This window comes from Gobius niger (assembly GCF_951799975.1).
Source record: "Gobius niger genome assembly, chromosome: 20".
NCBI lineage: Eukaryota > Metazoa > Chordata > Actinopteri > Gobiiformes > Gobiidae > Gobius > Gobius niger.
This window is the reverse complement of record NC_136871.1, coordinates 3,921,033-3,935,933: the sequence shown is the minus strand read 5'-3', so window position 1 is coordinate 3,935,933 and position 14,901 is coordinate 3,921,033. Positions and strand designations below refer to the sequence as shown.

Sequence of the window (14,901 nt, the reverse complement as noted above, 5' to 3'; positions counted from 1 at the left end):
GACAAACATTTCCATCATGAACGAGGCGAAGACACACGGCAACATGATCATCTTTCTTCTTCTTGCTTTTTCAGGGGCTACAGGTAAAAATATTATGTTTTTAAATATATATGTATAAATTATAACTTAAAAGTGTTCAAAGTTAACATTCTCAGGGTGTTTCTGGTAATCAACTGTGTGAAATATAACTCACGGACGTCAAAATGGAAGCTGTATTTTTGTATTGAAATTCAAATCAATGGACCTTTTCACATGCACATAGTGACAAAACTGATGATATTATGGATCAAAGTCTGGGACAGTTTGTTCAGATACAAAGGGCTCTGTCGTAGAAGATAATTTCCTCTGAGTTACAAAGAAAACAGAGGGGACTGACGTCTGTTGAGCAACTCTCACATGTTTTATGTTGCACCGTATGGGCAGCAATGCAGTACTTTGCTTCATTCATTAGGTAAAAGAATACTGCTGGTCAAATATTACACTAACATAAGTAAAAGAGTTCTAAAAGTACAGCTGTCGAGTTTAACCTGGACAGATTTAACACATTCAGTGGTAACTTCACACATCACAACATTCCCCAAACTAGAGCAAAATAGTAACAAGTAAATTACCTGTAAAATGTGTGTATTTTCTATTCACAGTGCGGGCAGAGACAGGGGTTGGATGTGAAGGAGGATGGGTCAACTTCACCTGTGAAAGCCCGGACAACAAGAGCCTCCCAATGAACAGAACCAGGATCATCAATGACAAAGTTGTGGTGAGAAATCTACAGCGAGAAGACAATGGAACCCTCTGTCCGACTCCAGAGAGAGTAGAGTTTAGAATCGGTAAGAGAAATCACTTTTGTTTTCGAATAATAATGTAGGTTTAGCTAAATTGTAATTCAATTGCTTCCAGTGAATTGCACAAAATCTAAGATGAAGCGCACTGTCTACAACAAAGCCCAAACTATAATTAGATGCGGTCGCCCCGAATCCAGTGACCAACTACATGGACAGTTGTATTTCTGCAAAGAAACTGTTGATTTTGATTGTGAAGACGTCTCATTATTGAACCCATACGGAAAGTACTCGATGTCACAGGGAAAAAATCTACATGTGACAATTAACGACATCACTCCAGAAGACCAGGGCATTTACTGGTGTGCAGAGCATAAGCATCTCTCTGACTGGTCGTACAGAAGAGTCGACATCACTGTTCGCTCCGGTAAGTGCCAAACAAAAGTTCTCATATGTTGCTACAAAGAGAAGTCACTCAGTGATACAAAACACTCCAATAGAAATGATGCATGTTGCTGAAATTGCTTTGAATTAAATACAGTGTTTCCCAAACAGCCCCTCGGTTTGGGGACCCCTGGGGATTCGCAAGCACTCATCAGAGTGTACTTTACTTCTTAATTATTTCATGTTATTGTCAATTACAATTATACAATGCAATAAAAAGTGTGGATTTGAGACTTTTAGCCTCGATTTAAACAGAATCAGAATCAATTAATTTTTTTTAATAATTGCCACAATCTCAAAGTGTTAATCTCTTAAAGTTTTAAAGAAACGTACGTGACACAACAAAGGTTGGGAACCACTACACCACTGTTTTTCAACTTTTTTTGAGCCAAGTCCCAGACCCAGTGTCTTAGGAACACCGTATAGTCTCACGAGCCACATCCATGCATCACTAATTCTCTTGTCTAAAAGAAATGAGCGACCTGTGGCCACTTACTGATATGGAAGAGTATTACAATATATTGCTTAAAATTTTTTTTTGAAAAAAAGGTGAAATTGGATGATTTCCCAAGGCACACCAGACAACGGCACTGTGGTTGAAAAACACTGCACTGCACAACTGCTAGTTTTAGGCCGGCCTGTGCTTGGAGTCACATGACCGTAGGCAATATTCACTTACTACAACTGCTGTATAGTTGAAATTGCTGATGTGGTCACAACTGAGATTTAAAGTACATATGACATCTGTTGTAAATAATTATTATTATTAAAAAAATGATTTTTATTTGATTTTTTTTTTTTAAGTCTCTGACAGGAAATGACATAAAGTTCCACAGCAGTTTGACTCATTGGCTGTTTCCCAAAGCCGAGGTACCTTGCCTTGCCTTGGTGTTGAAGGCAGTGCCTCCAAACTCACTTCCTTCCAGTCCAAGGCGAGTGTCCTGCCTTGGTCCAAAAAGACCTGCTAATGGAACACACTTCAGGGGTAAACGAAGTAGCATCACAAAACAAAAAGGGAGGATCTGCTGAGGGGGAGGATTCTGAAGGGCTGGTGGGGTGGAAGTACTTATATTTTTACCAACTGGCGGTAATACAAGTGTTCATGGAATGATTGGAGGGTCTTTCATCTCCGCCTGGTGTCTCTGACCAGAAAACCACAACTGCAACTTAACTGGCACCGGGTCGGAGTCACCAATACACACTAATGGAATCACGAAGGAGAAGCAAACAGGCAAAAGAATTTGAAGAAAGAAATGTAAAAAATAATCCTAGCTCACTTTTCATTAAAAGTGTTAGTGAGAGCGAAATCATTGAAATTGTACATTCCTTCAAAGCTAAGAGATCAGCAGATGGATCTGACATAGATATGGTCCTCGTGAAAGAAATTATTGATTTTATTGTCACTCCTTTCATGCATATATGTAATCAGTCTTTTATAACCGGTATCTTCCCAAGTAAAATGAAAACCGCCAAAGTAATACCTATTTTTAAAAGTGGGGAAAAGCAACAGTTTACCAATTACAGACCGATCTCATTACTTTCGCAGTTTTCAAAAATATTAGAAAAGCTATTTGTCAGACGACTTGATAGCTTTGTAGACAAGCATAACCTGTTAAGTGAACATCAGTACGGTTTTAGATCCAATAGGTCCACTTCAATGGCAGTCACCGAACTAGTAGAAAAGATATCAACATCTATTGAGAACAAGGAGTATGCTGTTGGAGTCTTTATTGACCTCAGCAAGGCCTTTGACGCAATAGACCATTCATTGCTTTTAAATAAACTTGAAGGGTTTGGTGTCAGGGGCCGAGCTCACACTTGGCTAAAAAGTTATCTAAGTGATCGAAATCAGTACGTACATATTAATAACATCAACTCAAAGGAGGAAAAAATAACCCACGGTGTTCCTCAGGGCTCCGTTTTGGGACCTAAATTATGTATCATGTACATTAATGAAATCACTGAAGTCCTCAACAAATTACAATGTATCCTATTTGCTGATGATACCAGTCTGTTCTGTTCTGGAAAAGATCTCGAGCTGCTCTTAAATACAGTAGGAACTGAGCTTAAGATACTAAAAAAATGGTTTGATATAAATAAGCTTTCCATAAATATGCCTAAAACTAAATATATTGTATTTGGAAACAAGGAAGTAAATAAACCGTGTCAACTCAAAATTGGGGATGTAGAAATCGAAAGGGTGTATGTAACAAAGTTTTTGGGAATCAATATTGATGATAAGTTAAATTGGTAAGCGCACATAAATACACTAAAGACTAAAATTTCTAAAATTATTGCCATACTATGTAAAATTAAAACCTCTGTCAATCAAAATGCATTATATATACTGTACAATTCCCTCATCCTTCCATACCTTAGCTATTGTGTGGAAATATGGGGGAATACCTATAAAACTAACATACAACCTCTCTTTTTATTGCAAAAGAAAGCAGTTAGAGTGATCAGCCATGCAGAATACTTGGCTCCAACAAATCCCCTTTTTATCAGACTAAATATCCTAAAATTGCATGATCTTGTTGATGTTTACACAGCAGTTGTGATGTACAAAGCTCACAATCTCAGGCTCCCTCAGAGTCTACAGGAGATGTTTCAAACTAGAGAATCTAGATACAACCTTAGAGGAACTGATCTGCTACAGAAACCTCTGGCGCACAGGAATACTAAGAGGAGGTGTTTATCAGTTAAAGGCGTTGATCTATGGAACGGTTTATCTATTCAACTTAAGGCTCCAAAACTATTAAAGCATTTAAGAAAATGTATAAGTCAAACATGATAGAGAAGTATAGAACACTTGAATGAAAACCATTAGAAGAGAAGTCGATCGAGGACACATAGCATAATTTTTGTTTGTTGAAGTTTAAGTTTTGTGCTTAAGTGTTACCATCGTTGGTATTAAAAAAAGTGTATAATGTGTCATCTTTGGACACAGAGTCACAGTTGTAAAAGGGGTTTAGGCAGAATAAGTCTTGGCTTCAGCCTAAACCCCTTCGGTCGGGCATCATTTAGATTAAAATCTTAATGTATGTGTTTTCTTATTGTATAATGTCTAAGATCTTTGGAAAACATGTGACATGTGATTTAAATGTTCATAATGACCGAAGAAAATAAATTAACTAAACTAAAAAAAAAAACTAGCTAACGGGCAAAGCTAGCTGCGGGCTAGCGCCACTTAAACAATATTTACAGCCAAGTTTGAGTGAAAAAAAATTATCTCCATGGTGTAATTGGATGTATAATATCCCTCTCTACCTTTGCCTTTTCTGTCACTGTAGTATTTACTCTCCGAGACAATTAATAAGTAAAAAGATCTCAACTTGCTACGACACCTGCAGTTGTGCTTATGGCCTCTAGGGGCAAGATTTACTTAGTACTGCTTTAAATATTGGACAGAACAAGTTGATTGAAGAAAGATTGTGACAGAGACAGTGGATATGAGAGATATTAATACATTATCACTAATAGCAAGAACCCCTTTAGTATAAATCATAAAAATACCCCAAACACAAATATTAGCTGGTATAAAGAGAGGAAATAAATATGTATAAAGACAATGTTGCTTTTCATTCTTTCTAGACTTTTCTGAGCTTCAGAGGGAAGGACGCATTGGAGAAAACATTGAAGTTTCATGTGAATATCCAAAGGAAGGCCAAGACAGTAAATTATTCTGTAAAGGGGAAGATCCCCATAAATGCGGACATTTGTTTACCACTTCAATTCCAGATCGATACCCTAAGAAGATTAAGGTATCTGAAGACTCAGAAGACGGGCTCAATGTAACAATACTCGACATAACAGCAGAGGATGGAGGAACTTACTGGTTTGGAAGTGCGAATGACACAGAACATAGAACCGAGCTTGAGATCTTCTGTCGTCTGGAGCTGACTGTAGGTGATTGGTGTTTCTTCTGTCGCTTAACTTCACATAACGTCATGACCCGCTGACTGAACAAAGCCATAGTGGAGACGAGACTAAAGTGTTAACAAATAACGCCCGTCAGGAGTAGCCTGATAAACCACACCCACTTCTTTTCTGCGCAAAAGAAGGAGGGTCTGGACATACACGGTAAACAAGTGACTGATTGGCGTCTGAGGCCGAACCAATCACGACCGTCACAGAGAAATGACCAGGTTACGTCCCACGGCACCACTATGTTGTAGTTAAATCAACAGTGAAGCTTTAACCAAAACTAATTGTAGTAGAGACAGAGGCCTATTTCAAGACATTCGCTACAGCCATTTTGAGAGAGCAATTTTATACAAGGCAGTTATTCTAATTTACTGCATTTACAGACCAACAGAAGGTTTGTCATCATTCATTCAGTTCATACTTATCTTATTTATTTATTTGCTAACCTGAGGTAAACAAATCAACATTTGGTGAAGGTAGAACCGTTATTGGCAAAAAACCCTCTGAAACAATTGTCACAAACTTGAACTTCTTTTCTTAATGTTTCCACAGATTTCCCAGATCAGGAGCCGACTGACCCGCCTCCTGGTAAGAACCTGTTTACAGATAGAGCACAGTAGCATCTGACAGAGGCCAGGGCTTCATGACTCTCAGGGGCGTCGTGAGGATGTGAGATTATTGGAGGGAATAATTTTCAAAAACAAGAAAATTGCATTTGTAATTTAAAGTATATTTACTTTTTTTTAATCAACTTTTTATTGGTGTGATGCCATTATTGCATTTACAGTTTTATCAGTACACAGGCATAGCACTTCCCCCCCCCATTTCTTTTCCCCAATCCCCCTTGAGATGAGCATCATGTTTGTTTGTTTGTTTGTTTGTTTTCTTTATTGTCCCCGTGGGGAAATTTGTCCTCTGCATTTAACCCATCCTTCGATGCCACGGGGGCAACCCATTATCATATCATCAAATGATACCATAAACAGATGCACTGAAGGCAATTCCTTAAAGAAAGATCAAAACAGAACAAACAGAAATGAAAACAAGAGAAAAAAATAGAAGATAAATTTAAAAAAAAAGACAATATAAAAAGAAAATAATAATAATAAAATAAAATATGACCCTGTTCATTTTACATACAATGAATTATTAGCTAAAATAAATTGGATTAAATAGAATCCTTGAAACAAGCAAGCACTAGTCACATGTTACTGTGGAGTAGTTTTTTTGTGCAGTTGTTCACGTTGCTGTTTTGGGGGTCGAGGCCTGGAAAGTTTGTGAACCCTGAGGCTCTAAACTCATCATCATCTCTTTTTGCAGAGGCTCTGACTTATCTCTTCATCGCCATCCTGTGTGTCTGCATGGCTGTGCTGGTGCTGCTGGTGGCCGTCCTCGTTCTCATTAGAAATAGTGAGTATTTATATTCATCTTGCTTCAAATACACACAAACACAACACGGAGTGACTAAACGTTTGCGTTCAGGGTTTATGGTCTCGATATAGATACAGACGGCATGTTTAATTTCAGTTCATCTCAATAAAAAGCTTTTCGTAAACTCCACTATCCTTAAGCTGATGATTAGGGTTAGTTTGGATGAGTTTAAAGCAGGGGTAGCAAGCTCATGTCATGAAGGGAAGATTTTCTTTATTACCAAAGCACCAGGGGCCGAAACACACAAATTTAGCCCAAAGTAAAGCATCTTTTTTCTACAAATATAAGTTTTGCACATAATATATGACCTAATGGGGTGTTTTGCTGGGAAATGTGAAAATATTGACAGTATTTTCCACATTTTAGAGTACTTTTCACGTCTCTGATTTATGAATACATGTTTCTTCAAAATTCTCTTGGGGCCAAAAGTTTTATCCTGTAGGGCCGAATTTGGCCCCCAGGCCTGACGTCGCCTATCCCTGGTTTAAAGGGACTAGATGGAGTTTAAAAATGTTAAAACTGTGTATTTTCTACCCCCTACGTGCTCCAGCCATGTCCTAATGTGTAGAATGAGCCCAGACCTGTTCACCACAACTGCCTCAAGAATCCTGCACGTTCACTCAGAAGCTTTTTACTTCGGGTCCGAAGTACCATCATGCAAGAGTTTAATGTAGAGACTGCAGTTGCGTGTAAGACCTGAGGTGGCAGTGTCGAGTATAAAAATAATAACTTCCAACTAGTCCCTTTAAGCTAGCGTTGTCCTTCAGTGGAGCTGCACTGATCACTCCATCTGTGGCATCCAGACCCTTCACCAGAGGGGAACAAAGTGAGGAACAAACTTTCTCACATCTCCACCATTACTTCACCAATTACTGAAATAGTAATATATTTTTTTAACAAAAAAAAGATGCAGACGTGGAGTGGAGAAAAGTGGTTCACCAGCCTATAAATGCTTCAAAAACGGACAATGCTAACCAGAAAGCTACATATGCTAACGTTAGCTATGACTGCCCTTTTTTCGCTTCTTCTGAACAGTTTGCTGTGGAAACACATCTGTAAGAGCCAATTTAGGGGCCCTTTATGTCTGTGTACCACCAGCCACTAGGTGGCACTGCACTTCCTGTTTGTGTGTCCAGGTGAGCCTATTTAAGGGCTGAAGGGAGTGGGCTCATTGCGGCAGAGTAAAGGCATACAGTTTTTGACCGTGGTGTTAAAGGAATAGGCCACCATTTTTACATACTGAGATATGTTCTTACCTTAGCTTTGACGAGTTCTTTAGGACCTGTCTGGTCTTCACCCGCGTTAGCATTTAGCCTCTCCCTCTCTCCTCTATAGCTCCAAAACTGGTCAAGATAGAAGCTACCAAGCTCTTCCACGTTTTCCCTATTTAAATATGGTTACATGAAGTGTTCCACTACAAAGTATAATTACACAAAATGAAACAATGTGGATTTTCTAAGCGCAGTAATCTTCACTTTACTGTGCGGATGCCAAACTACTCCTGGTATTATTACGCCTTACAATATAGTTCCCCCTTTTATCCGCTTAGAAAATCCACATTGTTTAATTTTGTGTAATCATACTTTGTAGTGTAACACTTCACGTAACCATATTTAAATAGGGAAAACATGGAAGAGCTTGGTAGCTTCTAACTTGACCTGTTTTGGAGCTATAGAGGAGAGAGGGAGAGGCTAAATGCTAACGCCGTCTGCGCTGTGTTTACGTGACTGAAGGCACGGGGGAAGATCAGACAGGTCCTAAAGAACTCGTCAAAGCTAAGGTAAGAACATATCTCAGTATGTAAAAACGGTGGCCTGTTCCTTTAAGCTGTTGAACTACATGGAAATAAAAAGGATTCTTCACTTAACACAGGAGTAAGTGGCTCTTTCACGCCTGCTAAACACCTTGTTACTTTGCGAGCCATAGTAGCCAGTGGTGTAGGGCCGCTGGCCGCTACAACATCCATATGGACCCGATTTTAGCTTGACTTTGTTTTTACCTGATAAATATGCTTATAGTAGAAAACGCCAGAGAGAAAGATGCCATGAGAGGTTTTCTTCCCCCCTGGCTCGGTCCTGCCTCCTTGTATGACGCGTTTCCCACCTTCATATTGTGTCACATGAGAGGTGTTGTTGGCCTGTTAGTGACACTCAGTGCGTCCCTTTGAGGGTTTTTCAATGTGTTTACTGTTTTCTTATTGTGAATTTCTTCAGGCAAAAGAAGAAATGATGCGCCGCCTCAGAATAACAGACAGGTTTGTACAACTTGGTCCGTTCATGAATAACAAAGATGTAAAAGTTAAAGTCTGGTGATTTGGTCTAAAGGAGGAGTGCGTCTATGAGGAGGTGCAGTCGCCGACCGTAAGGAAGGCAGTGACCACGGTCTACGCCACAGCCGATCCCTGTAAGACGTCACTTCACTATGAGGCCGTTGATCAATCAAGGGGAAACACCTCTGAGCCCAAACCCAGCTCCTCTCACTGTCAATACAGCACTGTGTTCAATAAGGGAGCAGACACATGCACCATCCAAGAGGCCCCGTCTGAGGAGCCCCTGTACTGCAACGTTAACACAAAGTACTGATGCAATGGGGAGTGTTTTCGGGGTAGAGTAAAGTAAATATTGTTTGCAGGAATATCTTCATTAAGGTTCTTGTGTCGTTTTCTGTACTCTGTAGTTGAAGCGTCGAACGTTTCGCCTCGCATCCAAAAGGCTTCGTCAGTGCACTAAACTAGACCCTGGACAGATCAGTAGGCGGGTAGTTGGCAGTGATCGGCTGAGATTAGGACTGTTCAGACTGAAGCTCCTGTGTCAGGTCGAACAACAAACAATCTTAAACTACAAAGATGTTTACCGAGGTAGGAGTAGCTGTCAAAGGGGAGGGACCAAGGCCGTGGGAACCCAGGGTGCTGAGGGCGCTACAGCACCCCCTGGTGGATCGTCTATGCATTACAAGGAATGTTGACCTCTTAACTCCCGCCTGAACCGAGAGCATTTTCTCCAGTTCAGCTTTACCCAAATCCTGTAGGCCAGTGTAGCACCTCATTTGAAAGCTAAGGTCTACAAAACTCATCTAAATGGATCTTTTCCCTCACATCATCAGATTTTTTCAATTTTTTTGAGGGGGGTTTTCAACTCATTTTTTGTAAATCTATTGTCATTTTTTGTCACTTTTTTTTTTTTCATTTTAATTTTTTTCATTTTTCTTTTTTGTCACATTTTTTGTCATTTTTTTTGCCACATTTTTCGTCATTTTTGGTCATTTTTTTTGTCATTTTTTGTCACATTTTTTGTCACATTTTTTGTCATTTTTTGTCTTTTATTGTCACATTTTTTGTCATTTTTTGTCATTTTTTGCCACATTTTTTGTCACATTTTTTGTCATTTTTTTGTCATTTTTTGTCTTTTTTGTCACATTTTTTGTCACTTTTTTGTCAATTTTTTTTGTCATTTTTTGTCTTTTTTTGTCACCTTTTTTTGGCATTTTTTGGCATTTTTTGTTACATTTTTTGGTCCATTTTTTTTGTCTTTTTTTGTCTTTTATGGCATTTTTTGTCACATCTTCATCATTGTTTTCGTCTCAGCTCTGTCGCTATTCTCACACCTTTTTTCCAGAAGCTTTTGGATTGGGGTAAAGCCAAACTGGAGAAAATGTGCTCGGTTCAGGTGGGAGTTAAGGGGTTGAATAAATAGCGTTTTGGGGGGCAATCTTGTCTCTCAGCACCCCCTATAGCCAAAATATCTTCCCACGGCCCTGGGAGGGACTAATAGCGAAACCTCTCCCCATGGTCTTTATCTGGGTTGCGGGCTTAACTGAACTTGAGTGCTCTGACGAAGCCTTGTGGCTGAGAGGCGAAACATTGGACACTTCAACTGCAAAACACAGAAGACGACTCAAGAACAATCATAGAAGATGGACAACTCCTGCACGACTGAGAGCCCACACAGACATACAACTGAATGTGTTTTAGACCATCATTTTTGTTTTATTCGGTGAACCTATTGTTGATTTTCCAATAAATTTAGATTTGATGCCAGTTTAAATCTCATTTCACTCACACGGATCATAAGCTCAGATACGCTGAACAATAACGTTTATTGATGCCGGAAACCACGAACGAGAGGACAAGGTTAGGAGACGGGGGGTTTGAAGAGGCCGGCGGCCGGGAGGTGTGTTCCTGCTCCCGAACCTCAGATAATTATTAATACTCCATAAATATATATATATGTAATATAAATATCTCCATTTAATGCTTTTCAACCCCTTAACTCCCACCTGAACATTTTCTCCAGTTTGGCTTTACCCCAATCCAAAAGCTTCTGGAAAAAACGGTGTGAAAATAGCAACAAAACTGAGACGAAAACAATGATGAAAATGTCACAAAAATGTGATTAAAAATTTGACAAGAAAATTACAAAAAATTGACGAAAAAATGACAAAAAAATGACAAAAATGTGATAAAAAATGGACAAAAAATGGACCAAAAAATGAAAAAAAAAATGCTGGAAAAAAAATCTGATGACGTGAGGAAAAAGATCTCTCGGTTCAGGCGGGAGATAAGAGGTTAAACATTGAAGGCCCTCTTAATGCTTTTTAAAACCCCACGGAAACCCTGCATAGTTGCTCTCTTTGCAATTTGCTGATACATTTGCTAATGCCACAACACTGTAAGACGAATGCTTTTATTAAATAGTTCTTATTTAGTCTATTTTAGTTTTATGGAAATGTAAAGTTGACTTGTTGAATAAAAATCTTTTGCAGTAAACGTACATGTATGTAATGTCAAGATGTTTCCTCTAAATAAATATTATTTTTAACTTTGTGAGTGGACTACTCTTTCAGTTGTACAATAACAAGACACCTTTTACATGATAGAATGACAGACTTCACTTTATGTCGAAATCCGCGCAGTAATCTTCACTTTATTGTGCGGATGCCAAATTACTCCTGGTATTATTACGCCTTACAGTATAGTCCCCCCTTTTATCCGCTTAGAAAATCCACATTGTTTAATTTTGTGTAATTATACTTTGTAGTGGAACACTTCACGTAACCATATTTAAATAGGGAAAACGTGGAAGAGCTTGGTAGCTTCTATCTTGACCTGTTTTGGAGCTATAGAGGAGAGGGGAGAGGCTAAATGCTAACGCCGTCTGCACTGTGTTTACGTGACTGAAGGCACGGGGGAAGATCAGACAGGTCCTAAAGAACTCATCAAAGCTCAGGTAAGAACATATCTCAGTATGTAAAAACGGTGGCCTGTTCCTTTAAAGAAGGAGAACAGCAGCTGTCAGTGATGTCACTTCCCCTTCCCCTGGGTAAGGACGGTCGAATTGTGCAAATGCTGCTGAAGCTCTAGTTCACTAACTGCATAGATCTAACAGTCGACCCCATGAAAGGTTAAGGATTAGTTGCTCGTGTTAGTACTTAGAGGCTGGAATTTGATGGTTTCAGACGCAGCTCATGTTGGCGCTGGAGCGGATCATGTAGGCGAACTCGGCCGGCTTTAAAGTCTCTTAGAATAAACTATGTTATGCTAAAGCTGAATCAATGTTTTCATAGCACCGTGTAGTGTGTAGATGAGGCAGAGTGAAGGTGCGTCAGTGTTTTAACCACAGGAAAACGGAAAAAGAGCAAAAGATAAGATTCGATCTAGACAAGAGAGGTGACAGAAACAGACAAACATTTCCATCATGAACGAGGCGAAGACACACGGCAACATGATCATCTTTCTTCTTCTTGCTTTTTCAGTGGCTACAGGTAAAAATATGTTATATGTTTACCATATCATAATGTGTTCAAAGCGGGTATTTCCAGTAATCACCTGTGTGAAATACAACTCACGGATGTCAAAATGGAAACCGTTTTTTTTATTGAAATTAGAATCAAATGTACCTTTTCACATGTGCAAGATGGATGATATTATGGCGTAGAGGATTTACAAAGTTACAAAGAAAACCGAGGGGACTGACGTCTGTTGAGTTGATTGAGCAACTCTCACATGTTTTGTGTTGCACCGTATGGGCAGCAATGCAGTACTTTGCTTCATTAATTAGGTAAAAGAATACTACTGGTCACATATTACGCTAATATAAGTAAAAGTAAAGTACAGCTGTCGAGTTTAACCTGCACAGATTTGACACATTTGTTGGTAACTTCACACGTCACAACATTTCTCAAACTAGAGCAAAATTGTAACAAGTAAATTACCTGTAAAATGTGTGTATTTTCTACTCACAGTGCGGGCAGAGACAGGGGTTGGATGTGAAGGAGGATGGGTCAACTTCACCTGTGAAAGCCCGGACAACAATACCCTCCCAATGAGCAGAACCAGGATCATCAATAACACTGTTGTGGTGAGAAATCTACAGCGAGAAGACAATGGAACCCTCTGTCCGACTCCAGAGAGAGTAGAGTTTAGAATCGGTAAGAGAAATCACTTTTGTTTGAATGATGATGTAGGTTTAGCTAAATTGTAATGAAATTGCTTCCAGTGAATTGCACAAAACCTGAGATGAACCGCACTGTCTACAACGAAGCCCAGGCTAAAATTAGATGTGGTCGCCCCGAATCAAGTGACCAACATGGACAGTTGTATTTCTGCAAAGAAACTGGTGATTTTGATTGTAAAGACGTCTCATTATTGAACCCAAATGGAAAGTACTTGTTGTCACAGCGACATGGTCTACGTGTGACAATTACCGACATCACTCCAGGAGACCAGGGCATTTACTGGTGTGCAGAGCATAAGCATCTCTCTGACTGGTCGTACAGAAGAGTCGACATCACTGTTCGCTCCGGTAAGTGCCAAACAAAACGTCTCATATGTCGCTACAAAGAGAAGTCACTAAAATACTCCGATAGAAATCATGCATGTTGCTGAAATTACTTTTTAATTCTTCTACTACAGTGTTTCCCAAACAGAGGGGTGGGGACCCCTGGGGGTTCGCAAGCACTAATCAGAGTGTACTTAGAATTATTTCATGTTGTTTTCAAAGAAATGCAGTTTCATATTATGCAATAAAAAGTATGGATTTGAGTCTTTTAGCCTTGATTTCAACACATTTTTTAATTGACAATATTCACTTACTGCAACTGCTTTTGGTTGAAATTGCTGATGTGGTCACAACTGAGATTTAAAGTACATAAAACATCTGTTGTAAATAATAATTATCATTTTTATTTCAGTGAACCAGTAGTTTTGCTAGTTTGAGTTTAAGTTATTATTATTTGAAGTTGTTTAAGCCTCTGACAGGAAATGACATCGATAAAGTTTGTTTAGTGGTGATGTCATCGCAGCAGAACTTTATCCCTGTTCACTCTAATGGGATTTAGCTGATTTGAACCTGCTATAGAGCCGAGACTCTTTTTAAACATCTGATTTACTCTGGATTTTCTTTAGTAATGCTTTTCTGACATTAATGATCGACTATTTTGTTCATACACAATGAAGGCTTATTTTGAAAACAAAATATCTTCATTTTGCCTGGAGAAATGGTGACATATATTATTGTAATTAGGTGTAATCTGTTGATAAAGTGTTGATATTTCAACCCGGAAGTAGCTTATTATTGTGTGTGACGTCACACTTAGCAAACGTATTGACATGATATGGTTGGCATGGGAACCGTTTAAAATCGTTTGCCGCTGTGTCACTTCCTCTTCAGTGTCTAATAAGGAAGTGAAACTATGAACATCACAAAAATCATCAATTTAAAGAAAACTTGGTAATATTTTTGGCAAAACCTTAAATACTGGACAGCACAGACAGAGACAGTGGATATGAGGGATATTAATACATGATCACAATCAAATAAATAGTAACAATCCATTTAGTATCAATCATAAAAATAACAAAAACGCAAATATTAGCTGGTATAAAGAGAGGAAATAAACATGTATAAAGACAATGTTGCATTTCATTCTTTCTAGACTTTTCTGATCATCAGAAGGAAGGACGTATTGGAGAAAACATCGAAGTTTCATGTGAATATCCAATGGGAGGCCAAGAGAATAAATTCTTTTGTAAAGGGCAAGATCCCCATAAATGCGAACGTTTGGTGACCAGTTCAAGGCCAGATCTAAACCCTGGGAAGTTTAGGCTTGAAGACTCGGAAAACAGGCTCAATGTAACAATACTCAACATAACAGCAGAGGATGGAGGAACTTACTGGTTTGGAAGTGGGAATGACACAGAACATAGAAACGAGCTTGAGCCCAAGATCATCTGTCGACTGGAGCTGACCTTAGGTGAGTGGTGTTTCTTCTATCGCTTAACTTCACATAACGTCATGACTCACTGACTGAACGACGCCAAACT

The 14,901-nt window shown here is 39.0% G+C and overlaps 1 protein-coding gene and 2 long non-coding RNA genes across 3 annotated transcripts in view; all 3 read left to right on the top strand.

Moving 5' to 3' along the window:
* The window catches only part of LOC306979444 (uncharacterized protein), a gene marked incomplete at its 3' end in the record, with an annotated part of 27,485 nt that extends 18,322 nt beyond the window's left edge, over positions 1-9,163 (top strand). The window contains exons 3-5 of the mRNA XM_079578396.1: positions 6,471-6,560; positions 8,795-8,835; positions 8,906-9,163. Of these exons, the coding sequence (XP_079434522.1) occupies positions 6,512-6,560; positions 8,795-8,835; positions 8,906-9,163 (348 nt within the window). The 5' untranslated portion in view covers positions 6,471-6,511. The remainder of the gene's footprint in view (positions 1-6,470; positions 6,561-8,794; positions 8,836-8,905) is intronic.
* Positions 1-14,901, top strand: part of LOC306980133 — a 26,025-nt gene extending 11,124 nt beyond the window's left edge. Inside the window, exon 4 of the long non-coding RNA XR_013793996.1 lies at positions 14,832-14,901. This is a non-coding gene — a long non-coding RNA (uncharacterized lncRNA). The remainder of the gene's footprint in view (positions 1-14,831) is intronic.
* On the top strand, positions 12,273-13,188 carry LOC306979721. The gene is made up of 3 exons (XR_013793957.1): positions 12,273-12,341; positions 12,822-13,007; positions 13,076-13,188. It is a non-coding gene; the product is annotated as an uncharacterized lncRNA (long non-coding RNA).